We start from the raw sequence: 23,310 nt of genomic DNA on the forward strand, positions 1-23,310 counted from the left end.
TGATCTAGCTGGAGGCCGAGCGCGAGGCGCAAGGCGTCCGCGGCTACGGGTTTTCCCCTACAACGTAAAACGTATTTGTATCGATTGCCATGCCTCTGTTTTTGACTTTTCACATCGATCCTTTGTAAGTTTGTGCAATCATTGTCATCCCTTGTCTTTGACTTCAGCTTTTAGATTTTGAAGTTGTGGATTCAGCATTTTTATTCCACCTTCGATTTGTCTCGCCCGTTCTTTCAGTGTCTTTCTTTGCATGCCTTTTGAAGCTTTTCTTGGCCCTCCACCAGTCTCTTGCTCGTCTTGTGAAGCATTGCTATATTGACGCTCGCCCCATTAGTGTCTCGAAATTGTGCGATATGAGTGGCGATTCACCCTCCGTTCTGTCTGCTCAGACGGTGGAGGAAATGGCAGTCGTTGGTCAGCAAGCCGTGCGAGAAGTAGCTTGCAAATTTCAGCAGGCCTTACAGAGTTTCAACAATACCTATAAGACTCCTGAATCGGCTAGTAATAGTGAGCTTCAGCAGGAGAGAATTGCCCTGTTTCAAGAACAAATTACTTCTTTGCATGGCACTGTGGATACTATTCGTTCAGCTTATCAGAGCTGCCTTCGGTCTCCTGCGTCGGATAACTCATCCAAACCACCAAGTTCTCTTCCTAGTGAGAAGGAGCGCCTTATTCAGGTAAGATTATGAATTTGAGCTGCTTGTGTTTCAGCAACTCCATTGTCTGGTATTTCTTTGTGATGTAGACTAGATACGTCGACAGTGTGTCTTTCCCCTTGTCGTTGAAAGACTACACACGCACACACAAGGTTCGTATGGCGTTACCTACAAGTAATACTTCAAGTGCTGTAGTGCTTCTGCTAGGCGTATGCTACAATCATTGTGTGAGAGTCGGCGAAATACATCTCATGTTTCCCCAGCTGGCTTTCAGAACGCTTACTGGCTCTTGGATCGCAACAAATCCTTGTCTTTTTGTCTCGTTGTTTGTTGCACTACTACCAGTGATGTTTAGGGCTACCGTTATGCATGTATCGGTATAGCTTGGCTTCTTGTAGTTACAGTATCACAACGTGATATTGCTTATGTCAGGAACTTTGAAACCATCCATATTCCGGGCAGTAGTGGTATATTTCGTGTCGCACGATGCATTGCACAACTGGAGGAGGAAAAGCGGCCAAGGCAGTGCATCAGTAAACGTGTACAGTGCTTGATACCACACGTATTAGTTCAACAACCCTGCCTTGAACCAAGTTGAAGACTGCATAGGTTGTGTTGTACAGTCCTGTACTGTAGTTTTTTTTTCTTGCAGACAAGTACTTGAAGTAGTTAGCTATACGTATCATAGATGCAACTGCATTTGATTATGTATTTTCGGAGCAGGGGTGCTAGGAATATCAACCAGGGGCATGGGAAGATATTTTAGGGTGGTATGGCGAAGCATCTGAAGTGCTTGAGGGGGAGGGGCACTCCACTGAAAATTTGGAAATTTAAAGCTAGAAAAGCCGCATAAATAGATTCCCGGGGTAGCTAGGACGAAAGTCGCAAAGTCAATACCTTAGTGATTGTAGCGTGTCCTACCCCCCCCCCCCCCCCCCCTGTCAATATTACCGCTACACACAGAACCGGCTCTGGCTGCTCCCGCGGCTGGACGTTTGACTGTCGTGTCCACATGCATTGGACATGTCTAAGTACGAATCGGTTTATGGGCTGAGCGCGTCGTGTTTCCTGCGAAAAGGAACACCATGAAGTCCATGGACGATGATGCGATAATCTGCACCTGGCATACCCTGGCCCCGTGTCCTTTATTGCATATAGGGGGGGGGGGGGGGTACAGTAAAACCTGGGTTTACCAGACCCTGCATCCGGACCGGACACCTTTCCATGCTCCAAAGTGCTGTGGATTGAACGTGCATCCCTGGATCAAGCGGAATCCTGTCATATCACAGGCTAATTTCCGCTGTACCAAAGGCGTTCAGTTAGGGCAGGATTATTCCACCCCCCCCCCTTCCTTTTCTGTTCTTCTATGGTTCGCATATACCACGTGACTAAGTGATCATGTGTGAGCGATCCAGAGGTGTAGGTCATGTTTCAGTAGCTGAACCAGTTGCCTACTCAGCAAGGTGTTCCCAGCGTACACTCTGTGTCTGGCGTCGTCGTGTACATATGTACAGCTTTAGTCACAATTTGATCACAGCTTGACGGTCGATGCCTGGCTTTGATAGCCTGTGCATGTCCCACACCATTGTGTACATCCCCAGAGAGATTGTCTTGCTTGTGAACACAGCCAGCACTGTAAAGATCACGGGTGCAAGCTCTTGTAATTGTTCAGTGCTGCGCAATGAAATCCAGCCGAGTCACTCCAGTAAAGCGCTGGGCGTTGCGCAGCCCTTCGAACACTGGGCTGAGAAATGGTGCAAGGCACAAACATGAGTGACGCGACTGGATTTCATTGAGCGGCACTGTACATTGAAACACACATGTACAGTACACACACGTACAGTACCCGCATGTGGATGTACAGTAACACTTTTATTCTCACTTTTACCTGTGGTGTGAGCTTTGACTTTTTAGGGGCCGTCCGTAATTATCGAACGTTTTTCACCAAACGAATTATTTTAGTTTAGACCCAACCCCTCCCTCCCTCCCCCTCAGAACGTAAAAAAGTTTGACATATGCATGCATAATACAACAAAAGTTGCAAGTGTGTAACTGCTCCTATGGGCATGCATATGTATCAATGTTTTCTGAAACGAAATTGGTCAACCCCCTCCCACCCCATAACGAAATTATTTCGTTTTGTGAAAAAAGTTCGATAATTATGGACGACCCCTTAGTGATTTTTATTTCCGGGACACCCTGGTGTTGGAGTGGGCCACCAGCAGCCCAGAAATGCGCATTTGAAAGCTCTCTCAGTGTGTATGTGTGTGTGTGTAGCATGTGAATTGGACTCTGGCCTGAAATCATTGAACTTGGCATTGAAACTTCTGGTGACTGTGTGCACGTTGCCATTGTTCAGGAGCTCCATGAAATCAGCGCTGCTGTTCAAGAGGAGATCGCACTGACACGTGAGCTGTTATGGACCCTGTCCGTACATGGGCAGCAAGCAGACTGCAGCACGCAAACGATTCTTACAGCCAAGCATCCGTCCTGATATTTGCTGTCATGTTTGATGTTTGATTCTATGTGGACTTTCATTTTTGTGTGGATGCTGTTGCTGAATTTACCATGTACCACGCTTTTCTGGCATAATCCTGACGTCATTTTCCCATCATTTGCTATATGTTTTCTTAACCTTGCTCTGCTATTGTCGCACTCAACTTCTTAATTTTGTACATACATTGACTCTAAACTTGATACTTCCAGTCTTCCACCCATGAAAATAACAATCATATCAATTCCCTCTTTTAGTATTACTTTTGTGTTGCTTTTCCACGTAATGTTTTGTCGGCTACGGTGTGTTTCCTTTGTATTTCAGGTGCCGGAGCTCTTTTGTTGACTGCCTTTCTAATCTTTTTCTTTCTTTCTTTTTCCCTTCCTTTTTACTGCCGATAGAGTTCTGGTAATATCTGCCACTGCTAACAGTGGGCAGCTCTGCTCTGTCTTCTTTCTTTTTTCTTTTTCTTTTTTAATTATCACTTTCTGTCCCAAGCCAGTGCAGTGTGCACTTATCTGATTTTAGACACGCGATCTTGTGTCGATATCCTGCTCCATTCAGAGTATTCAGAGTATTCGGATTACGCTTTCCTACCTGTGTGGCATACTCGTTCACCGTGCATGGCTGTGCATACCCATGCGGCTGCTTGGCATGTTACATGTACAGTGAAACCTGTGACTAACGACCACCCCTTGGGGCCAGAGACATCGGTCTTTAGTGGCAGGTGGTCCTTAGTTAAAGGTTTGCACTACACAACCATAATATGAATGTGAGACCGTCCGTGCCTGGCGAAGTGGTCTTTAGTACCAGGCTGGTCGCTAGTCACGGTGGTCTTTAGTACCAGGCTGGTCGTTAGTCACGGTGGTCTTTAGTTACAGGGTTTACTGTATCATCAAGAGTAGTATTCTTGGTATCATGTACTATGTACTAGTATAATGACCGTCGCAAGAGAAGCACGCAAATCTGCAAATGCACTGCATTGGTGGTCGATCAAGAGTACATGTACATAAAGTAGGTATGTTTCATGCATGACAGCAAGAGACTGCGGGTTTTTTTCTCCAGATCAGAGGTGAAAAGAGCGAAGAACCATGTCTAAAGTCTCACTCTAATTTTTTCCACAAGTTATGCCTTCATAGTACCAAACATATGCATAAAGTGAAAGGGTAGCTCCGAAACATCGCAGTGGTTTGAAGTCATTGCCATTGGAACCTCAGGGCATGAACCATACCCCTGGCAACTGCATATTCACGGCGGAAACTGAGTCAAACTTCACAAAAAAGCGGGGGTTTCAGCACTTTTTGGACTCAAAATCCCTAACAAGTAATCTAAAACGTAACAATTAGAATTTAGTTCATTGATCACTAGTAGTATACTAGTATCGATCGATTACCGAGAGGTATACATGATGTAATTGTTTCAGCCCTAACAAAATAAATAAAAAATAATGAAGTGACTTGATCACAGCATAATGACCAGAGGCTCACTGGGGAGCAGGGAGTGGTATTGTACTACTCCCTGCTGGGGATCACAACCACCCTACAACTACATGATTATACCATTCTATTCCTTTTGCATGATTATACTGTTATCTTACATACGTATAAACATGGTTTAGGTATGATTTCTTCTCTTTCCCTTTGGCCAACTTCTACAGGTAACTGCAAGAGTACATTAAAAGTGGCATGATTGTATGTACTCTTGCAAACGGCAAGAGTATATTACTAGTATAAGCTCCTGGGAGCTTGTATACTCTCGGTAACCATGGTGATACCACCCCAACAAGACAGTGTGTAGGTGTAGAAACACGGTCAACTAGAGGTGGGCAAGTAAACATGAAGTGAAGACACACACACACACACAAACTGTTGAGAGAAACATTCAAGATATCATTCGAAATGGCGCGCACCAGCACGAATTACGACGACAGTAAAACAAATCGACGCACACACGTGTACGCAAACACACACACACAGATTAGGTTATGAATAGTTCTAAAGCAGAGTAAAAAGAACACACATACGCTTCAAGAAAGAAAAAAGCCAGCGATAATTATACAAAGCCAAACGCCAAACATCCTACTACTCAAGTAGAACCAGCAGGCACAGACAACATAAGAAAAAAAGGCCTAGATGTATTCCACCGCATCACAATGCATGCCAGGTTAGCAAGACCTAGGCACCGAGTGGACACTACAAAGAAAAAAAACAGCATTATTTAAATCCAGCTACATAAGAGACAAAGCAGCCGGACATTTAGGTTCACCACCTACAAATCCAAGTTCCACTGAGGGTTGATAGTGAGACGGTTCATCTTTTTTGTCCGTGTATTGTTATTACTATTTTTAAAATCCAGCTAGATCAGAGGAAGCCCAGCTAAACACCCCAGACATGGGACTTACAAAGTAAAGCTCCACCACTAATAGTAGGGTGGCTGATTGTGAGGTGGTGGATGAGCAGGCCCAGCGCGGTACCCATCATCATGGTACACATTGCCTGGAGGGTCGTAGCGAGGCGGAGGTCCCATGGGAGGCTCACTCGCCATGCTACGGCCTTGCTGTGCGTGCGGCGGCCAGGGAGCGTGCACGTTGTGTTCACCAGCAGCACCGTCCGACATTGGACTCGGATACGGTCCTCTCCAGTCATCGGGCGGTGGTGGTGGTGGGCCGTGGTGGTGAACGTCATGGCGAGGCGGCGGGCCCTGCGGTGAGAAGAGCTGCTGTTGCTGTGACGATGGTGGTGGCGGATGCATATGGTTGTCCCGGCCTGGCGAGTGCGACCGGTATGCGGGGCCGCTGGACTCGAAAAACCGGTCATCAATGTGCTGCGGTCCGTGCGACCGTGGCGGGGGTGGTGCCATATGCTGTTGTGGAGGCGGAGGACCAGCATCATAGGGATGATTCACGTTGGATTGCATGGGTGGTGGTGGTTGATTGACCATGTGAACAGGATCGGGTCCACCGGAACCTACATACGGTGCTGGTTGGCCTTGTTGCACATGAGGAGCCTGGGGATCCACAAAACGAGGCTCTGCAGGCATGTATTCATTCATTGGACGCTGTGCTTGTTGCTGTGGGGGCATCTGTTGCATTGGCTGTTGCTGCTGCTGCATCTGCACAGGTGGCAGTGGCTGCTGCTGGTGGTTAGGGTTATGATTGTGATTGGTTTGTTGAGGAGGCTGTTGGTTCAGGAGTTGCTGTTGGTGTTGGGGCTGGAATTGGGGCGGTTGCTGTGGCGGTTGCTGGTACTGTGGCTGGTGCGGTGCTGGTTGCTGATGTGGTGGGTGTTGCTGCTGTGGTGGGTGTTGCTGCTGTGGTGGCTGTTGCTGCTGCTGCTGCTGTGGTTGTTGTTGTGGTTGTTGTTGTTGTTGTTGTTGTTGTTGCTGCTGCTGCGGTGGGGGTGGTAGTTGCTGTGGGGGCTGTTGCTGCTGTGGTTGTTGCTGCTGTGGTTGTTGCTGCTGTGGCGACTGTTGTTGCTGCTGCTGCTGCTGCTGTGGCTGCTGCTGTGGCTGCTGCTGTGGCTGCTGGTTAGGTTGAGAGAAATCCTGCTGCTGCTGCCCTTGGTCATTGGAAGCAGCAACTGGTCTGTCCATCTGACTGATCACTGGTGCAGCAGCTGCTGCCTTAGCTCGTCGCTTTTCCTCGATCGCACGCAGTACTATTTCAAGTTCATCGCTGGAGAGGTCATTGCTGTTGTTGCTTGCATCAGCCTGCTTCAAGCTAGATAAGGCACTACGTAGCACAGCGGCAGTGCTGCCACCGCCCCCAGTGCCACCGCCCCCAGTGCCACTGTCAACCTGGCGATCATCAGCTGACAGAACGCGGCTTGGGGTACGCTGCTGTGCTAGGAATTGCTGGAACTGCAGGAACTCTTGCAGCTGCTGCTGTAGATTACCACCATGACCACTGTCCAACGATAGTTGAGCAGACTCGTTGGATGGCCGAACAGGAGACTCTTTCTTTGCCAGCTTCGACAAATATGCAAGTTTTAAAATCTCTGCTAACTCCGAACCACGATCATCATTTCCTTTTGTGAGTGCGAGCAAGGCAGCCAAGCCATCAGATGATGGAGAGGGCGAATCTACGCCACTGGCACGTTTAGGTTGAGGGGCGGGCGCATCTCCTTGGTCATAGGAGCCAAGTCGCTTTCTCGGCGCATACTCATCATCGTAGCGATCACTGTGACTCGGGGGTATGTCATTGCGAGGTGCAACATCGCCACGCACAGAGTCAAATCTCCGTGCTCCGTCAACCTCCCACCTTTCCACGCGGTAGTCATCAGGAGGATGCTCCCAGCCTCCGCGCCTAGGGGCACCTCTGTCTGGCAATGGTTGTTCATCTTCCCGGCTTCGGCGTTGGTCACGGCCGCGGATCACAACTTGATTTCGAATCATCTCGCGCTCTCGCTCAGGTGGGCCACCAATGGGCACCCGGTCGCGTCCAGGTACAATCATGGGCTCACGCTCACGCTCACGCTCCAGTCCAGGTCCAGGCCCAGGTCCACCACCACGCCCACGCTCCAGTCCAGGTCCAGGTCCACCACCACGCCCACGCTCCAGTCCAGGTCCAGGCCCAGGTCCACCACCACGCCCACGCTCCAGTCCAGGTCCACCACCATGCCCACGCTCCAGTCCAGGTCCACCACCATGCCCAGGTCCACCACCACGCTCCAGTCCAGGTCCAGGCCCAGGTCCACCACCACGCCCACGCCCATGCATGTTATTATCACGCGCTCTCATCATCAGTTCATGCTCTTTGTCCAGCTCATTTCTGCTCATACGTTCCCTCGGCGACTCTCGGTCCCGGCGCCAAGCTACATCGCCACCCCTGCTCCTATCTCCTTCCTCTCGGGGGTTATCGCGCACGTTAAATTCACGACGCTGCCTGGTGTCCGGATGGACAGCACCAGTGGCTTTCAATTTCTCCAGACGAGCCGCAGCTAACTCACGCTGAAGCCGTTGATTCTTGTCAATGTCGGGTCGCTTGCGGTCATCAGGTCTTTGCCGAAACATGTCCTCTCTGGAGCGAGGGTCATCTCTGGAGCGAAGCTCAGCATCGCGGTCACGCGGCGGTCGCTGCTGCTGCTGCCACCTTGACGGTGATCCCGGGTGATCAGGCTGGGTTCGATGCATACCCCCCTGGCTGTGCGGGTCTGATGAACCAACTGGGCTGCGTGAACGAACTGGGCTGCGTGAACGAACTGGGCTGCGCGAGTCCCCCGTGGCAGTGTTCCTAGCAGATGATGGTGGATGCCTTGGCTCTACATAGCAGAAACACAATGGCACACAACAACCTTCAGCAAGTCGCCCAAACCAGCCAAATTTCTATTTCAGGTCAAGTGCGTAGAAGGAGGCATAGTTTGCAGAAGCCGATTACAGAAAGCAGGGAGAATGATTTTTTACTGAGCACTATTAAAAGCGGGATTTACAGAACCATTTTTGAGATGCGATGCGTGATGCGACGGTCGCGAAACCGGGAAATCCCCAAAGTGCATCCATCTCACAGCTCACCCAACTATCGCAATTGGGCCATTGCAGAAGTTGAGCTTGGCTCAACTTTCCCGACACGACATGCGATATACGATTTTGACCTTTTTTGCAGCAAAGTCGAACAAAAAGCCCAAGAGTTTATTGTAGATTTGCAGAAGTTGTACCTAGTCACGCGAATAACATGGTGACCGTTGCGCCAAACCAGCAAGGCGACGTCATATCGCTGACTTTCTCTGTGAATGGTATGTCACGAGTTCGCATCGCACACCGCCGTCGCAGATCACGTCGTATCGCAAAAAAAAAAAGATTGTGTGCGCAACATTGCATTTAGGACATTAACTTACTATTTCCAACTGAGTATGTAGATCAGGATAGACAGGTCCATTGAGATACAAACATGTCGTGACAATTTGTTTGTTGCGATTTTCACGATTGTGCTGATGCACTAATTCACAAGGCACAGACGCTAGAAACGCACTTTGACCGTCACTCTGAAAAGGTTAACGACAGAAAGTCTGAGATGGGTTGACACTTTAGGGTTGAAATTAAAAAAGAGAGGACCATAAGTTTACAAGTTATCCGTTTTGTCCAATACTAACAATTATAAGCAGGATAACGGATAACTTGTAAACTTATGGTCCTCTCTTTTTTAAATTTTAATCCTAGGCTCTCCATCCGACTTTATGGTTGGTTCACATAAGCCAAATCGGCGCCGGGAACCACCGGCGGTGAGCCAGCTCCCGATCCGTCCCGCATCCGGTTCGAGTACCAAATCTACTACAAAGTAGTACAGAATGTGCCCAAATGCTACGACAGGTTCGCAAATTTAAGCTTGAATGCTTTGTTTCTTCAGTAGTTCAAGGTCTTTCGGTGATGGCCACACCTTTTTGCTGGAGATCATTTTAAAAACTACTTCTACACATTTTATTGCAGTGTAGTAAGCGATGGTGTCGAAACCATGCATGAAAACGTTGATGAAGTCACAAGAACTTGCCAATGTATCCTTCGTATTTTTTTCGTTTCAATTGTATTTCTCATAAGTTGCACAACAGTCAAGCAGATCATCCGAGAAGGACGGGTTGCCACCCTGAAGCGACTACAAGAATGGCTAACGGACATCTTTAGATTCAATTTAGGAAAATTTAGGGCGAGTCTTGGTTTGAATTTTTGACAACGTCTGGGTCCCGGCATCGGCGATCACCGTTCACAAACCATTTTTGGTCAAAATTGTACGGGATCGGTGCCGGGGCAGATCGCAAGAGTTGGGCACTGCCCAACTTTGCCGGCGGTCCCTTGCGATTATTTACTGTATGATTTTGTTATATTTAGGGGCCTTCCGTAAATACCGATATTTATTTAGAAACGAAAACTAGTCGTTTCTCTTCAATCCCCCTCCCCCCTCCCTGAGAAACGAACACATACAAATGGTACATAGTATCGATATTTTTGGTCTTTTTTCTTGACATGCTCACGCATGCAAAATGTACATCGATAATTTTTGAGAAACGAACAGGCGCTCAACCCCCTCCCCCCTAAACGACTAGTTTTCGTTTCTAAATAAATATCTATATTTACGGATGGCCCCTTATCAGAAATTACTACAGTCTGTTTCAAAAAGATTAGCAATCAAGTTTGGGTCTTAAAAAGTATGAAGATATGGGAAATTTGGACAACAAAGTACATAAAACGGCTTGTTAGGACACGGCAAATTGTTCTGTGAAGGTTTCGGAACAATTGGACCAACCGTTAAGGAGTTAGTATTTCGGCCAGGTTTCTGGCCTTTTCCCATGGTTTATAATTTGCCCTGGAAGCCAGTATCGATTTGTTATCAAAACCCACGATTTATCCCTTCCTTTTTGGCCTTGTGGTTATGAATGCTGTCTGCTGACCATGAAGTTGTGAGTTCAAATCCCAACACATCTTCAAGTCAAACATTTTTCTTCATTTTTTCACGCTGGTACAAGACAAAGAAGGTGGCTGCGCCATGGCTTGTTGTTGGAGCTCGCGTTTCCTGCCGAACTGACTGACACTTGACTGGCTCACGCCATGTGAAGTTGTGAACACACACAACACTGAAACCGTGTGAGTGAACACGGAAGTCATTGCGCTGTAGCTACGTGTTGTTGAATACACCGGCACATCGATCGATTTCTGTTTGAGAATTATTTTAGTATTTGAAGATCGCCAATTTATTTGAATTTAGGAGTCAACGCCGTCTTCTATCAGCTTTCACAGGCGTCTGCTTTTAATGTCGTCGAAGTCACATGGATAGCTTTGCCACTTCAAGGCCTTGGGAATGAGTCTGTGTCGATGCCGTTTTCGTCACATCGTGAGAGTAAATTGCATCCGCGGCAGCTCAAAGAATCTATTTGGTCACAAAATGGACGCATCCCGCTCGTCAAAATTTACCACACTTTCGACATGATTGTCCTCTCTGACTCCATATCCATATCGATGCGAGGAAGAACTCGTTTGTTGTAAACCAGACGAACATGTACGAGTACCGACGTCAGTGAGTTGTCATTTTTCATGCTTTCGCGCGGAATATTTCTTCGAGTTCACAGTGAGTTTTTCCAGGCAGCTCTCGAGCGCTCATACGGTAAGACGGCAAATTCCCCGGGCGATCGCCAGGATTGCTAATCTTTTTGAAACTGACTATAGTTATGACTAACAGTCCAACAAGGTAACGAGATAATATACAGTCAGATAGTGCGACAACAAGGCACAAAACCGACAAGGATATTGAGACATTCGACGACCTGACACCTAGCTCCAACACATCTACAAAGCGCAAACCAACCAACAACCTTCCAACTTGGAAGGCTCAGATGCGGAAAGTTCCAATGAGAGGAAGGGATGCGCCACGAATATGTGCACGAGCTATGTCCCTCGGCAACAAAGAATGTTGAACGTTACGGGATGATGATGACGAGACTAGTAAGACCATTGGACAAACCGGTCTAACTACAACTCGAAAACGCAAGGCAACAGACCACCCAACTTGGGAGGCTCATTCTTTGTTGCCGAGGGACATAGCGCGTGTACATCTTCGCGGCGCATCCCTTTCCCTCATTGGAACTTTCCGCACCTGAGCCTTCCAAGTTGGAAGGTTGTTGGTTTGTGCTTCGTAGATGTGTTGAAGCGGTGTCAGGTCGTTGAATGTCTCAATATCCTTGTCAGTTTTGTGCCTTGTTGTCGCACTATCTGACTGTATATTACCTCGTTACCTTGGTGGACTGTTAGTCATACTGTACAGGCAGAAAATTTCGTCCAACTCCAAAGAAAGGGAGTTCGTCTGGTTGAAAATTTCGTCCATGGATCATAAGAGTGTATTGAAAAGCTGGACAAATCGACATTAGTCCGGCATTTTATTTAGTCCCACAGCTCCTTGGACGAAAAAGACGAAATTAAATTCCAGACGAATATTTCTGCTTATACAGTAACTAGTAACTTATAGGTGCTTTTCTCTTTCCACATTACCAAGAGTCCATAACCCCAAGAGTGTGCAGCTCTGTACATGGGGATCCGCGCGGCGGAATTCCAACATAACATCAAAAGTGACGTACACGCTCGTTGCGCTTGCACTACTCCCTGGTTCCAAGCACCGCGGGATGCGGAGTTTTGTACAGCTGTGCCTCAGCGGCATGATGTAATGTTGGAATTCCGCCATGCAGTGGGCCTACAGCAGCCAGACCCCAGTTGCACACTCTTGGGGTTATGGGCTCTTGATATTAGGGAGGTTTAGTTCCCACGTAATGGAAACGCGTACGTGGGTGATCCACGTAAAGTGGATGAAGGGTACCCACGTTGCAATGTTGTGTTTAGTCACACGGAACAAACAAAAGCATAAAGCGAAAGGCCCAAACATGGTCAAAGACGAAGCTACCCGGGCCTAAGAAGCTCATCCAATATTTTGATTTCATGCTTCGGAAACTTCTTCAGCTGAGCACCCTCACAGCTCGCACAATGCGCTCCATTCTGATTTTCACCCACGTTTTGGCGGAACGTGGGTGAGCCTCCATACACGGTATGTCGTGAATCAGAAAACGTCTGGACGTGGGTCACTGAGTATCACGTGGTACACACACGTAAAGTACCCACGGATTACGTGGGACTAAACCTCCCTATTACCAAGAGTACATAACCCCCAAGAGTGTGCAACTCTAGCTATGGGGTCTGCGACGGCAGAACTTCACATCACGTGATGAACCCGTACACATTATTTGCACTCTGTGCATGATTGATACAGGGTTGTACGAAACCCAGCTTTGGGTACAACTCTCTTGTGGTCACTTTGCACTGTTTGCCAGTGTAACCTTTTGAACCATGTCACGTGATGTAAAGTTCTGCTGTCGCAGCACTGCATAGAGGTTGTGCAGGCAGTTGCACACTCTTGGGGTTATGTACTCTTGATATTAGAGAGGTTCCGCATAACGTAATTACGTTAATAAAAAACGTAGTCGATCTACGGAAAGTCTTACGTAAACTGCATGCGCAACTGCGTTCCGCCATACGGAGTTTTCAAATCACGTAGCTGCCCTTGGCAACTCCGAACGCGGCAGTGTACGACCAGATCGACCTGGGGAGAGAGTCATAAATTTGTACCCCAATCCACTTACGGACCAGATACGTTATCAGAGCCCTATCTACGTACTCTACGTAGACAACTTTCCGTAAGTGGAGTGCAAACTCGCGAATTCACGGGTTTTCCCCGCCCACTAACGTAAAGCTGCTCAACTTTACGTAGTGCGGAACCTCTCTATTAAAGAGGTTCCGCATAACGTAATTACGTTAGTAAAAAACGTAGTCGATCTACGGAAAGTCTTACGTAAACTGCATGCGCAACTGCGTTCCGCCATACGGAGTTTTCAAATCACGTAGCTGCCCTTGGCAACTCCGAACGCGGCAGTGTACGACCAGATCGACCTGGGGAGAGAGTCATAAATTTGTACCCCAATCCACTTACGGACCAGATACGTTATCAGAGCCCTATCTACGTACTCTACGTAGACAACTTTCCGTAAGTGGAGTGCAAACTCGCGAATTCACGGGTCTTCCCCGCCCACTAACGTAAAGTTGCTCAACTTTACGTAGTGCGGAACCTCTCTATTACCAAGAGGTTATGTACTCTTGGTATTACTATTGGCTCAACATCCGAGTTTTTTTTTACATCAGAAATTGTTATGTGGAAATCATACGAATTACAGTAGGTATCGGTTATAGCGTGGGTGTTTGAAAAACGACTTTCTATTCTATTCCCGATATTTCTTACACGCGATAAATATAGTGCGACGTATCATATGCATGTGCGCATAGCCAGGAAGATGATCATACATGCAACGTAGTGCTGCTGTGTATGCGGTTGCTCGTACTTCCAAAGTACTGTAGTCCCATACTGGGCCATAGCCTGCATAGGTTCACCATGTGGCTGAGCAACATGAGTTGCATGACCACAACAGCTGCACTTCCAGCATTATGATGCAATTCGAATCGGTTCAGAACTGTATCGGGCAGATGTTATTACTACAGGCGATACACTTTGTACTAATCTGGCATGTTTTGCTACACAAAGTCCATTCTTAGGACCGATATATTCTATTACACGATAACATTGCTTGTAAGAATAAATATACACATGAAACTTATGTTATGATTATGAAAATATGAGAGTTCATTCTTGTAGGCAGTATATTCTTTTACACGACCACACTATAACCGATACGCACTGTACCAGGGTTCCACCTGTACATGGTTATTGTTTTGAACAATGGCCACAGTGCTAGGATAAGCGGTCTGTGAGTTACAACGGTCGCAACTTTGCTCAAGGCCAAATTGCCTGACTATACAGAAAGATCCCACAAGTGGCTACAAAAATTGAAGTACAAGTAAAAAAAATTCGAGGGCGCAATTCCCTGTACATTGAGTTATGTTGGTTATTGGTTAATCGAGCACCCTCTCTAAGCCAGCATGACCAGTGCCAAAGCTATAAAGGGTCCACTGTACGTGGCAGGGCAAAACAAAAATACACTGTTTGGATGACAAAGGGACATACCTGCAATTTTCTTCAGCAGATCGTTAAAATCACCCGCGGCCTGTGGTCACAAGAACATAGGATAAGGAATTAAAGGATTGTTATCTGTCCAGGGAGCATGCAGCCACCCAACTCGATCTAGAAGTCAACTTTAAATTTGCTCCCAGAGCACAAGGCAGATCTGACTCATCAAGGTGGCCTCACTCACATCTGCAGCCCATTTCAAAAGAAAAAGCAATCAAATTTTGACCAGAAAATGAATGAGCACAAACGAAATTCGAAGATCAAAATACATAGAAAGGCTTGCCTGGGCATGGCAAATTGTTCTTTTTTTCTCTTTTTCGAAATGGATTGTAGTCATGGTGCCGATAAAATTCATTCAGGAGTTGGCCAGTGTGTTGAAAACAAGCACACAACTTTCAGTAGGTGATCCGGAAGATTGCAAAGTGGACTGCTCAGAGGCTCTGATAGATTTTGTGGCAGGTTGTACAAGTACTGAAAAAACGTTCAAATGTTGCGCCAGACATTACAAGAATCAGTGCCTACCTTTTCAGCGATTAGGGATCTCCCATGTAATACCAGGCCGTGCATTCCCCTCATGAATGCTCCGGCCTTCTCTTCAGTTGCCATCGTAACAACACCATACGACACTTGGCTGTGCTTAGGTGTGATAAGCTTACACTGTTCAACCTGCAAACAAAACAAAATGAAAATACAAAGCACTGTTATAAAGGAACAATAGTGATAAATAACACCTAAACAATGCCAAAGAAGTATCACAAGGTATTCTTGCAAGGTACCATGTGCGTGAAAGATAACAATCAAACACCCAAAGGGACAGAATCCAAGTGTGAAACCACACTAGCGACACAATTCTGGCCCGACAAGGCCAGACTAACACAACATTCTACTGGTTGAACAATTTCAAAAAGATAATACTCTCTTTTTGAACACAAAGGTCAGGCTTATGAATGCCATTGTGCGGTGGACTCGTGCCATTGAAGCTTTAACCTGTTTGGAGTCAGTTGGTTTTGTTGATCTTGAAAAATTTGAAAATTTCACGGTGTAATTTGCAAAAAGAGCCAATGTGAAGAAGCCAAACAAGAGTTGCTATCACATCACTACTGCATACTGTGCTTGGTCAATGCCTGTACTCCACCTGATGAGAAGGCAATGAAAGTACTAGTGGAAGAGCATTGAGAAGGCTGGTTATGAGAAGCCCTAAGCTTGCTTTTTTTCCGAGCTTTGGTTTGCTACAGAGCGTCAATTTTGTATGGTTTCAAAGGTCAGACAGGGACATCGACAATGGCTCACTTTATCACGAAATAGCTTTTTCGCACACTGCTGCTCTGCAAAGTGAGAACATATGGAATGATAGCTGGAAATGCTGACCTAGAGAGCAAGATACCACACGGTCTAGAATAGGTGCAACAAAACACGACCAGTCAACGGAAAGAAACCGAGAACCGTACCTCTCCATACTGCAGGCAGTACTGCGCTTTGAATTCAACCGGTCGAATCTCAGCGGGAATGTTGCTTATCCAGATGGTACGGGCCACGGTGCGAGCACCGCCAGGGTTGCTGTTAGCAACACCGGCGTTGTTGCTAGCACCGCCGGGGTTGCTGTTAGCAACAGCAGAGTTGTTGTTAGCACCGCGGGGGTTGCTGTTAGCAACAGCGGAGTTGTTGGTAGCAACGCCGGAGAAGTTGCTGGTAGCAACACCGGAGTTGCTGCTCTTCCTGTAAACAGATACAATCATGAACATGTTGAGTACGTACTGCGGGCGTCCATGAAAGTACAATGCACATAGCGAGCTGTCCCAGCAATCCTACAATGGCAATAGGGACCTTTCGCATCTGCTGCGAATCGAATGCGAAACGAAAGTTTGATTCGGCTCTACCTTGTTTCGTTGAAAACAGATTTAGGTTTCGCAAGTCGTCATGCAAATGTCCATGGCAACTACGAATACGGCCGGTAGCTTGGCGTACGGGTGTTTGCACGCACACGTGCATGGATCACGGAATCAAGGGAAAATGTGTACCTGGCAAAAAAATGTGTACCTGGCGGATTCGGAGCGCGCCACGAATGAAGAGGCTTCCATTCGTGAAAACGAGCTCTCCGCAGGGACTCTGACTAATCCTCGAACCCAGGTGACGAATCAGCATTCGTTTCGTATCCGTTCGCGTGGTGCGAAAGGTCCCTAATATCTGCCACATACCTCAAACTTGTGCCAACATGCTAGAGAAGCGTGGAGCCCGAAACAAAACAAAAAACAACCCTATGTACAGCATATCTGTCAAACTGTGTTTCTACATCTGTGATGATCAGTGATCAATTTCGAGCTGTCTTCAGTCAAGTTACTCCTGCTTCTATTCCCTTGGGTTATGCCGTATGCCACAGTGAGTGACATCCTCAGTTTCTACTTCCTCCAGAAACAAAAAAACTCGGTGACTTTTTTTATCCACGTTCTAAGGTGTTACTGTGATTAAGAAATTGCATTCATAGGAACAAAAAGAGTTCACTAAAGTGAGTGGATATACTGCCTTGAAGCATGTACACTATTCTACAAAAATGGCAACATTGAGTCTACCTTGGAGTCACCATGGCTCGATTCCTCAGAGCTCAATTCACCAGAGCCAAGTGGCTGATCAAAGTCACGAAGTTTTCGTTTCCGGAGGAAGGACAAGGAAAGCCTGCTAATGAGTAATGTGTACACGTCTACACAAAGAACCCAGCGGTATCGATTCACACGATGAGCATCCACCTCCCCTCCCCCCCAACAGCAATGCGGAGATAAAGTTCTGCATTCATGAATTCCGAACCCAGGGTATGACCTTCCTAACAGACAAGAGGCTACCCAGAGTTACCAGTGTCCATTTCAGCAAACAGATTTAGTTTCTATTTTCTTTACTAGCCAGTGAACTGAAAATTGCAGACATGTCAAAGGCTAGGCAACAAGGATGGACATTTTCGCAGTAAAAGTTGTGGCATGATTCTTGCTACGTGCTCAGCTTTAAAAATGAAGGTGGCAAGGTAATCATCCCCTCCCCAACCGAACCTCACTGCTGGGAATTGAACACCGGTAACTATGGACAGGCTCTTCGAGTATGGTGAAGACTGAACAGTATATTTGAAGAAGAAAAAAACTGTCCGAACATGTCACAAACATACCCTGGAGGCTGGCTCGGTTTCTGTGGTGACTGGTGAGCATGCGAACGCCGAGCTCCCATACCTGGGCGTTGGTGGTCTTCGGTCAGTATGGAGTCGTCGCGGTCAACGCACAACTCCACAAGCTGTTCCAAGTTCTCACCCTTCGGAGGCGCACCTTCGTCTTCACTTCCCGACGTTTGGTCATCGTAGCTTAAGCCAATGGATGCAAGTATGCGGCTCGGTGCAGATCCATTTACCACAGCAGAACTGATACCCATACATGCCTTGATAACGTCTGCTGTTGCCACGCCGGCCGCGCTGCCGGGTGTTCCTGCCGTGGCATTTCCCTCTGACATTCTCCACAAACACTACTATGTCTGACTCACTATGCTATAACCTATCCAGCAGAAGACGTACACAAGTGCAGCACAAGAACATTCACCATGTACACAGAACACGCCAGCACACAGCCTGTGCCCCATGCCACGGGATAACAAATGGTCAACTGTGCCGGTTGAAAGCATACCGTTTGCACGCATATCCCTGTGCACTTAGAAAAAATAGGCTGAATGCCTACGCGCATGTAGCTGCGCAAGGAATCCACTCAGACACGGCACGCGGTAATGCGCTGCACATAGCCGCAAGGAGAAATAGGCGGCAATCCTTGAAATTTGAGGAACGCAGCAGCACACCTACACAAGTGCCGAGGCACTCGAAGGGTTGGAAAGCAATTAACGCCAGGTCCCAGGCAGCGGATACTGCTAACTCAACCTGGCAGCCATCATCCGCCGCCACCCCAGCGCCCGAGTCGTCTGGGCAGTATGCATCCGCCGCAGTCCCAGCAACAGCATTCAGTCCAGCATCCATGGCTAGATAAGGGAACGCCACATCACCGCCTCTTCTTCCCGCCAAAAGGAGATTGGAGTGCTCCCGGATCGGTAGTTGAAGTCGGCTGCCACTAAGCCAGGAGCTGGGCTCACCATGGGCATTGGTACGCATACTACAGTTGTGGACATTGAAATCCTATTGCACGCCTGGGACCAGCGCCTCAAGCGTGTACATGCCATTGTGTGGAGGGTTTATGCTACACACACCGGATGCATACACACACTACAAGGTAAACCACCCTGTGGTTGTTCTCTTTTCTTCTTCTTTTTCTTCCTATTTTTCTTGGATCGACCTCCTGGTATGCAACCGGTGTTGAGTTTTACATACCCTGACTTGAATGTGTACCTGAATCTTCAGGATACATACACTTTTGGCTGGATTTCAATGCCCACAGCCGTAGTCGACAGGACAGCGGCTGCCTACATTTATCAAATTCACTCAATACTGCACGGACGTCGCATTGCACAAGAAGCATTCTGCCAACTCCCAAAGAGACCCACAATCGATGTGAGCGCCAAGTGGCGGCTGGAACGCATGTCCGGCACCCCAATTGAGATTTCAGATCGCCTTCTTGTTTGACCAAGCCAAGGAGTCCTACACCGCCGCACCAATGCCCATGTGTGGCCAGATACTGCCTTGATCTACAGTTGAGCCTCACATGGACCAAGGTTATCCGCAACCTTGAGAAGGCAGACTTTCCCAAGTCTTTCTTTCTGTCTTTAGATAATGGATTAGACTTGAATTGACGTCGTGGCATGAACATACACATCTAATGTTCGTGTATGTGCAAGAAAATTCGGTAGGAGAGTTCAGTGAAGGACGTAGACACTCTCGCAACAATTTGGATGTTTTTTTTACATGCGTGCATGTTATGCTGAAATGTATGGATTGGGTTGTTAAGGCATTATGCTGCCCTGGGCCCCTGACCAAAGGTATCCGGACAAGTGAGGCTCAACTGTACTCGACTTTCACTCCGGATTGTGATACACTAACCTCCATTCACACCCCAGCACCAGCATTGCCCATACTACAGCCATTTTAACCTGAAACATACTCCCAAACATGTTTCCACTGGTCGTGAAACAAATCTACTGAGTACCATACTCACGCGATTAGAGCCCTCTCTCAAATAGTGCCCCAGTCTCTAAGGGCCAGTGAAAAAATACAGCCCCCTCTTGAATAGTGCCCCCCCCCCCCCCCCGGCTTGTAACCAAGCGCATGTGCAATTTGGTGTTCTTTTGGTAATGTTCTCGTCAATGTCCTTGAGCTACTGGTTTCAGGATCAAAGTCGCAGTTCTTGTTGCCCTTTCTGTTGAGTCGTGATCGTTAACAGTTAACTTTAGGCTATGTTTTTCTTCAACTTCTTTGTTTCTATGCGGGATGACGTAAATGTACAAGCATTGAAAAAATAGTGCCCTATCTTGAATAGTGCACCATCTGTGATGGATATTGAAAAAATAGTGCCCCAGGGGCACTAATCGCGCGAGTACGGTATTTGTTCGATATGGGGTCGTCCATAAGTACCGATATTAGTACTTTTCAAAACGAAATAGGGAGAGAGGTTCACTTCAAAAGTGAGTTAACAAAATGTAGACGCCCTGTGGAAAAATATGGACACAATGTCAATGGCCATCAAAGATTTGTGTTTGTAACCGGGAGGGTATGAGGATTTTATAAAATTTTGCTTTGGAAAATATATCGGCATTTGTGGACGGTCCCAAAGAGGAAAAGAACGGAAAAAAAATCAACTTGCGTACTCACTTTGTGCCTGATGGCCATGTATTGCATGTGCAAAAAAAATGTATCGAACGTGGTCTTGAACAGGAGGTCCACCGGTTGAAGCCTGTGTGGGATTCATCACCCGCTTTTATTGGTGCAAAACCAGCCATTAATTCGAACACACCGCTCACTTAAGCTGTGTTCACAGCTGGCGCGTGGACGCGGTACACTTGCGGTTCATGTGTGCCCAAACGCACGCTCAAGCTTTCACAAGAAACAGCAATCCGAGTCGTATTTAGCACGTGTGACACCTTCGAGTACTAGTTTTTTGACCCCAATGTACACTGGTACGCGCTGAAAATTCCAACATGTTGGAATTTCCATTTCGGCGCGTTTCCGTACGCTTGGCGCCCCAAAAGCCAGCAAAAATACGCACAAACGCGTGGTTTCACACGTACACGCGCCAGTTGTGAACACAGCTTTAGAAGTTTCTTCCTGGACAGATTTCTATCAATACGATTCCCACATAACAAAGTCCGACAATTCGAACCTCGAACTGGGCATGTCCGGTTAATTAGAAGTCCCACATAATTCATGTTCTGGGATTTGTGTTGAAAATTCGCAGTTGGCAAAGCGTAATTCGAAGTTTGCTGTACATTATGCAAGTGAGTTCAGTGTGCATGAGCGGGCTGTGCCGGCCAGTTCAGCTGTCCCCCGTGAATTCCGCGATTACGCGGATTGCAGAATTTCCGCAGAATCCAGTAGTGTTCGCAGAATTCAGAAAATCCCGCGGAATATTGCAGAAAAGAGAGAAAACTGCTTTTTCCGGAGACTTTCGATGTATTTTCATAGCCTAACCAACCTGCTTGTGTGACTTTCAAAATCAACTTGCAGTATATTTTGGAGCTTTCAATTTTTTTGACCAGGATTTCGCATAATTTTGGTTCAGAATTGATAGGGACAACACACTTCGGTGGGGTTGCGGAAATTAGATCTGTTTTTACGCTCATTTTCCTTGCAGAATTGCCGCAGAATATAGAAAGATTTGCAGAATTAGCGCAGAATTTACTGTTTTTTGCCGCAGAATTCTGCACGGAATTTCTAATATTCTGCCGCGGAATTCACGGGGGACAGGTTCAGTGTCCGTGAAATCCGTGTCCAAGGTGCATAGCGCAACTCTGCGTGACAATGAAAGCATTTTGACAAACATTCTTGTAGGTAGATGTTTGGATAATTAGAATGTGCGGATAATAAGTTTTCCCTGGCATTTTGAGGTTCGAATTATCAGGATTCTACCCGTCTCCTCGCCCATCCCGCATTTGCAGGCCACCCGCACAATTTTCTCCATTTCTTCATACACGGCATTGACTATGAGGGCGTGCATGGTGATGTATACGAACATCCGAGAAAGAAGTTGCACGCAAATGCATACCCGGCTTTGTACGTGGTATGGTTCGAGCTCGTACCCACAGTATCCCCACCACCACTACCATCTTCGACGCCGCAATTCATAAAGCCTTGGAATATTGAAGAAAGTGGGGTCTCAACCTTACCCCAACCAATCATACAGGTACAGAACAGCATTGAACAGAGGCATTACCCTGAACGAATTAAATTCACAGAATCGTCCTAATAAAAATCGAAAGGTGGTGTAATAATCCTAAAGGTTGATTTACATTCACATGTCGACTAACCTGGATTCCTTGGACCACAGATTTAGATCACAATAATTTCTACACTCTAAAAGTTAGTCGCCTCGAGTGAACTTAGGAAGCTCCCAGGAGAGACCAAGAAGAGACTTCTAAAGGTGAAAACAAGAGTTCAATACTCCTGGTGAAAAGCCCAGTTGAAAAATCAAAGACCACAGTCTAGTCAACGTTTGTTTGTCGATTTGTCAGTGTTTTTACACGGTATTAATATTTACGAGGTACGTGATCGTACGATCGTGAAGATCTACTACATTTGTTTCAGCATCTGACATGATCAGGCGCTAGGCGCCGATCGGGCGCATGCATGCCGCATTCTTGCATTACACTCTCGATTATAGCAATAAAAACTGCTTTATGACAGTTTTCTAAAAAAAGTTATTGTGTTCTAGTCCATGAACCCCGTCTAAAAAGTAAGAAATTAACGAAATGTGATAGCCGAAAATTACAATTTCACACAAAACCTCACAATAATCACAACAGTTGAAATGCTGCTTTCAACACTGTACTGCACCAACAATTGGCAACGTGCATGTCATGTATGCATAGGAAAGAGGATCACGAGGGGAAAAGGTCTTCTACGAGTACATGTAGCTTTTCATTCTGTGGGTGATTATTGTGAGGTTTTGTGTGAAATTGTAATTTTCGGCTATCACATTTCGTTAATTTCTTACTTTTTAGACGGGGTTCATGGACTAGAACACAATAACTTTTTTTAGAAAACTGTCATAAAGCAGTTTTTATTGCTATAATTTCTTTTGTTTTTTCTGTGGACAATCAATGGAATGCCCTATATCAATAATGATGGCCTTCACATCATATCAATACCGTATTTACGCATTGAGGTGCAAGTCTTTTCTTGCAGAAAATGGCACTAGGCTAGCATGTTCTTCTGCGGGGAAACATGTGAGTAGTGATGGACCGTGGTGATACTTTTTTTATACGGAGGTCGTTCTGTGCATGTTGCTGTAGCAGAATTTCATGACTCTGTCATAAATTTGTCTTGCCTTTCAGATATTTCAGATTTCCCCAACCTCGATCAGATTTATTTGAGAAATGTAACCAGGTGCGTGTCGCAGATGTTTTTGTTGATTCTGTGTTTATAATGGTTTATAATCATGGGTTATCGTGATAAAGTCATCCTGAATCATATTGCACTGAAATCGTAATCCTGTTGA

The 23,310-nt window shown here is 46.6% G+C and overlaps 1 protein-coding gene and 1 long non-coding RNA gene across 2 annotated transcripts; one reads left to right on the top strand and one right to left on the bottom strand.

Annotated features, from left to right (window-relative positions):
* Positions 1-112: 112 nt before the first annotated feature.
* LOC135814015 (uncharacterized) lies at positions 113-3,746 on the top strand. The gene is made up of 2 exons (XR_010553148.1): positions 113-677; positions 3,016-3,746. It is a non-coding gene; the product is annotated as an uncharacterized LOC135814015 (long non-coding RNA).
* A 1,198-nt stretch (positions 3,747-4,944) lies between these two features.
* Positions 4,945-22,305, bottom strand: LOC135814016 (AT-rich interactive domain-containing protein 1A-like). Its single transcript, XM_065327059.1, has 6 exons — positions 22,121-22,305; positions 17,841-18,216; positions 16,141-16,408; positions 15,215-15,358; positions 14,690-14,729; positions 4,945-8,408 (listed from the first exon to the last, which is right to left on the bottom strand). Exons 2-6 carry the CDS (start codon positions 18,173-18,175, stop codon positions 5,569-5,571), a joined length of 3,627 nt encoding a protein of 1,208 aa, XP_065183131.1. The 5' UTR covers positions 18,176-18,216; positions 22,121-22,305; the 3' UTR covers positions 4,945-5,568.
* Positions 22,306-23,310: the final 1,005 nt, after the last annotated feature.

This window comes from Sycon ciliatum, chromosome 4 (genome assembly GCF_964019385.1).
Source record: "Sycon ciliatum chromosome 4, ocSycCili1.1, whole genome shotgun sequence".
In the NCBI taxonomy this organism is placed as follows: domain Eukaryota; kingdom Metazoa; phylum Porifera; class Calcarea; order Leucosolenida; family Sycettidae; genus Sycon; species Sycon ciliatum.

Bases quoted from the DNA above. Each gene is read 5' to 3' on its own strand.
- LOC135814016 (XM_065327059.1), bottom strand. From the start codon at position 18,175: ATGTCAGAGGGAAATGCCACGGCAGGAACACCCGGCAGCGCGGCCGGC. The intron at 15,359-16,140 runs GTACGGTTCTCG...TTTTGTTTGCAG, and splicing joins ACTGCCTGCAGTATGGAGAG to GTTGAACAGTGTAAGCTTAT. The intron at 8,409-14,689 runs GTATGTCCCTTT...TCTGCTATGTAG, and splicing joins TCTGCTGAAGAAAATTGCAG to AGCCAAGGCATCCACCATCA.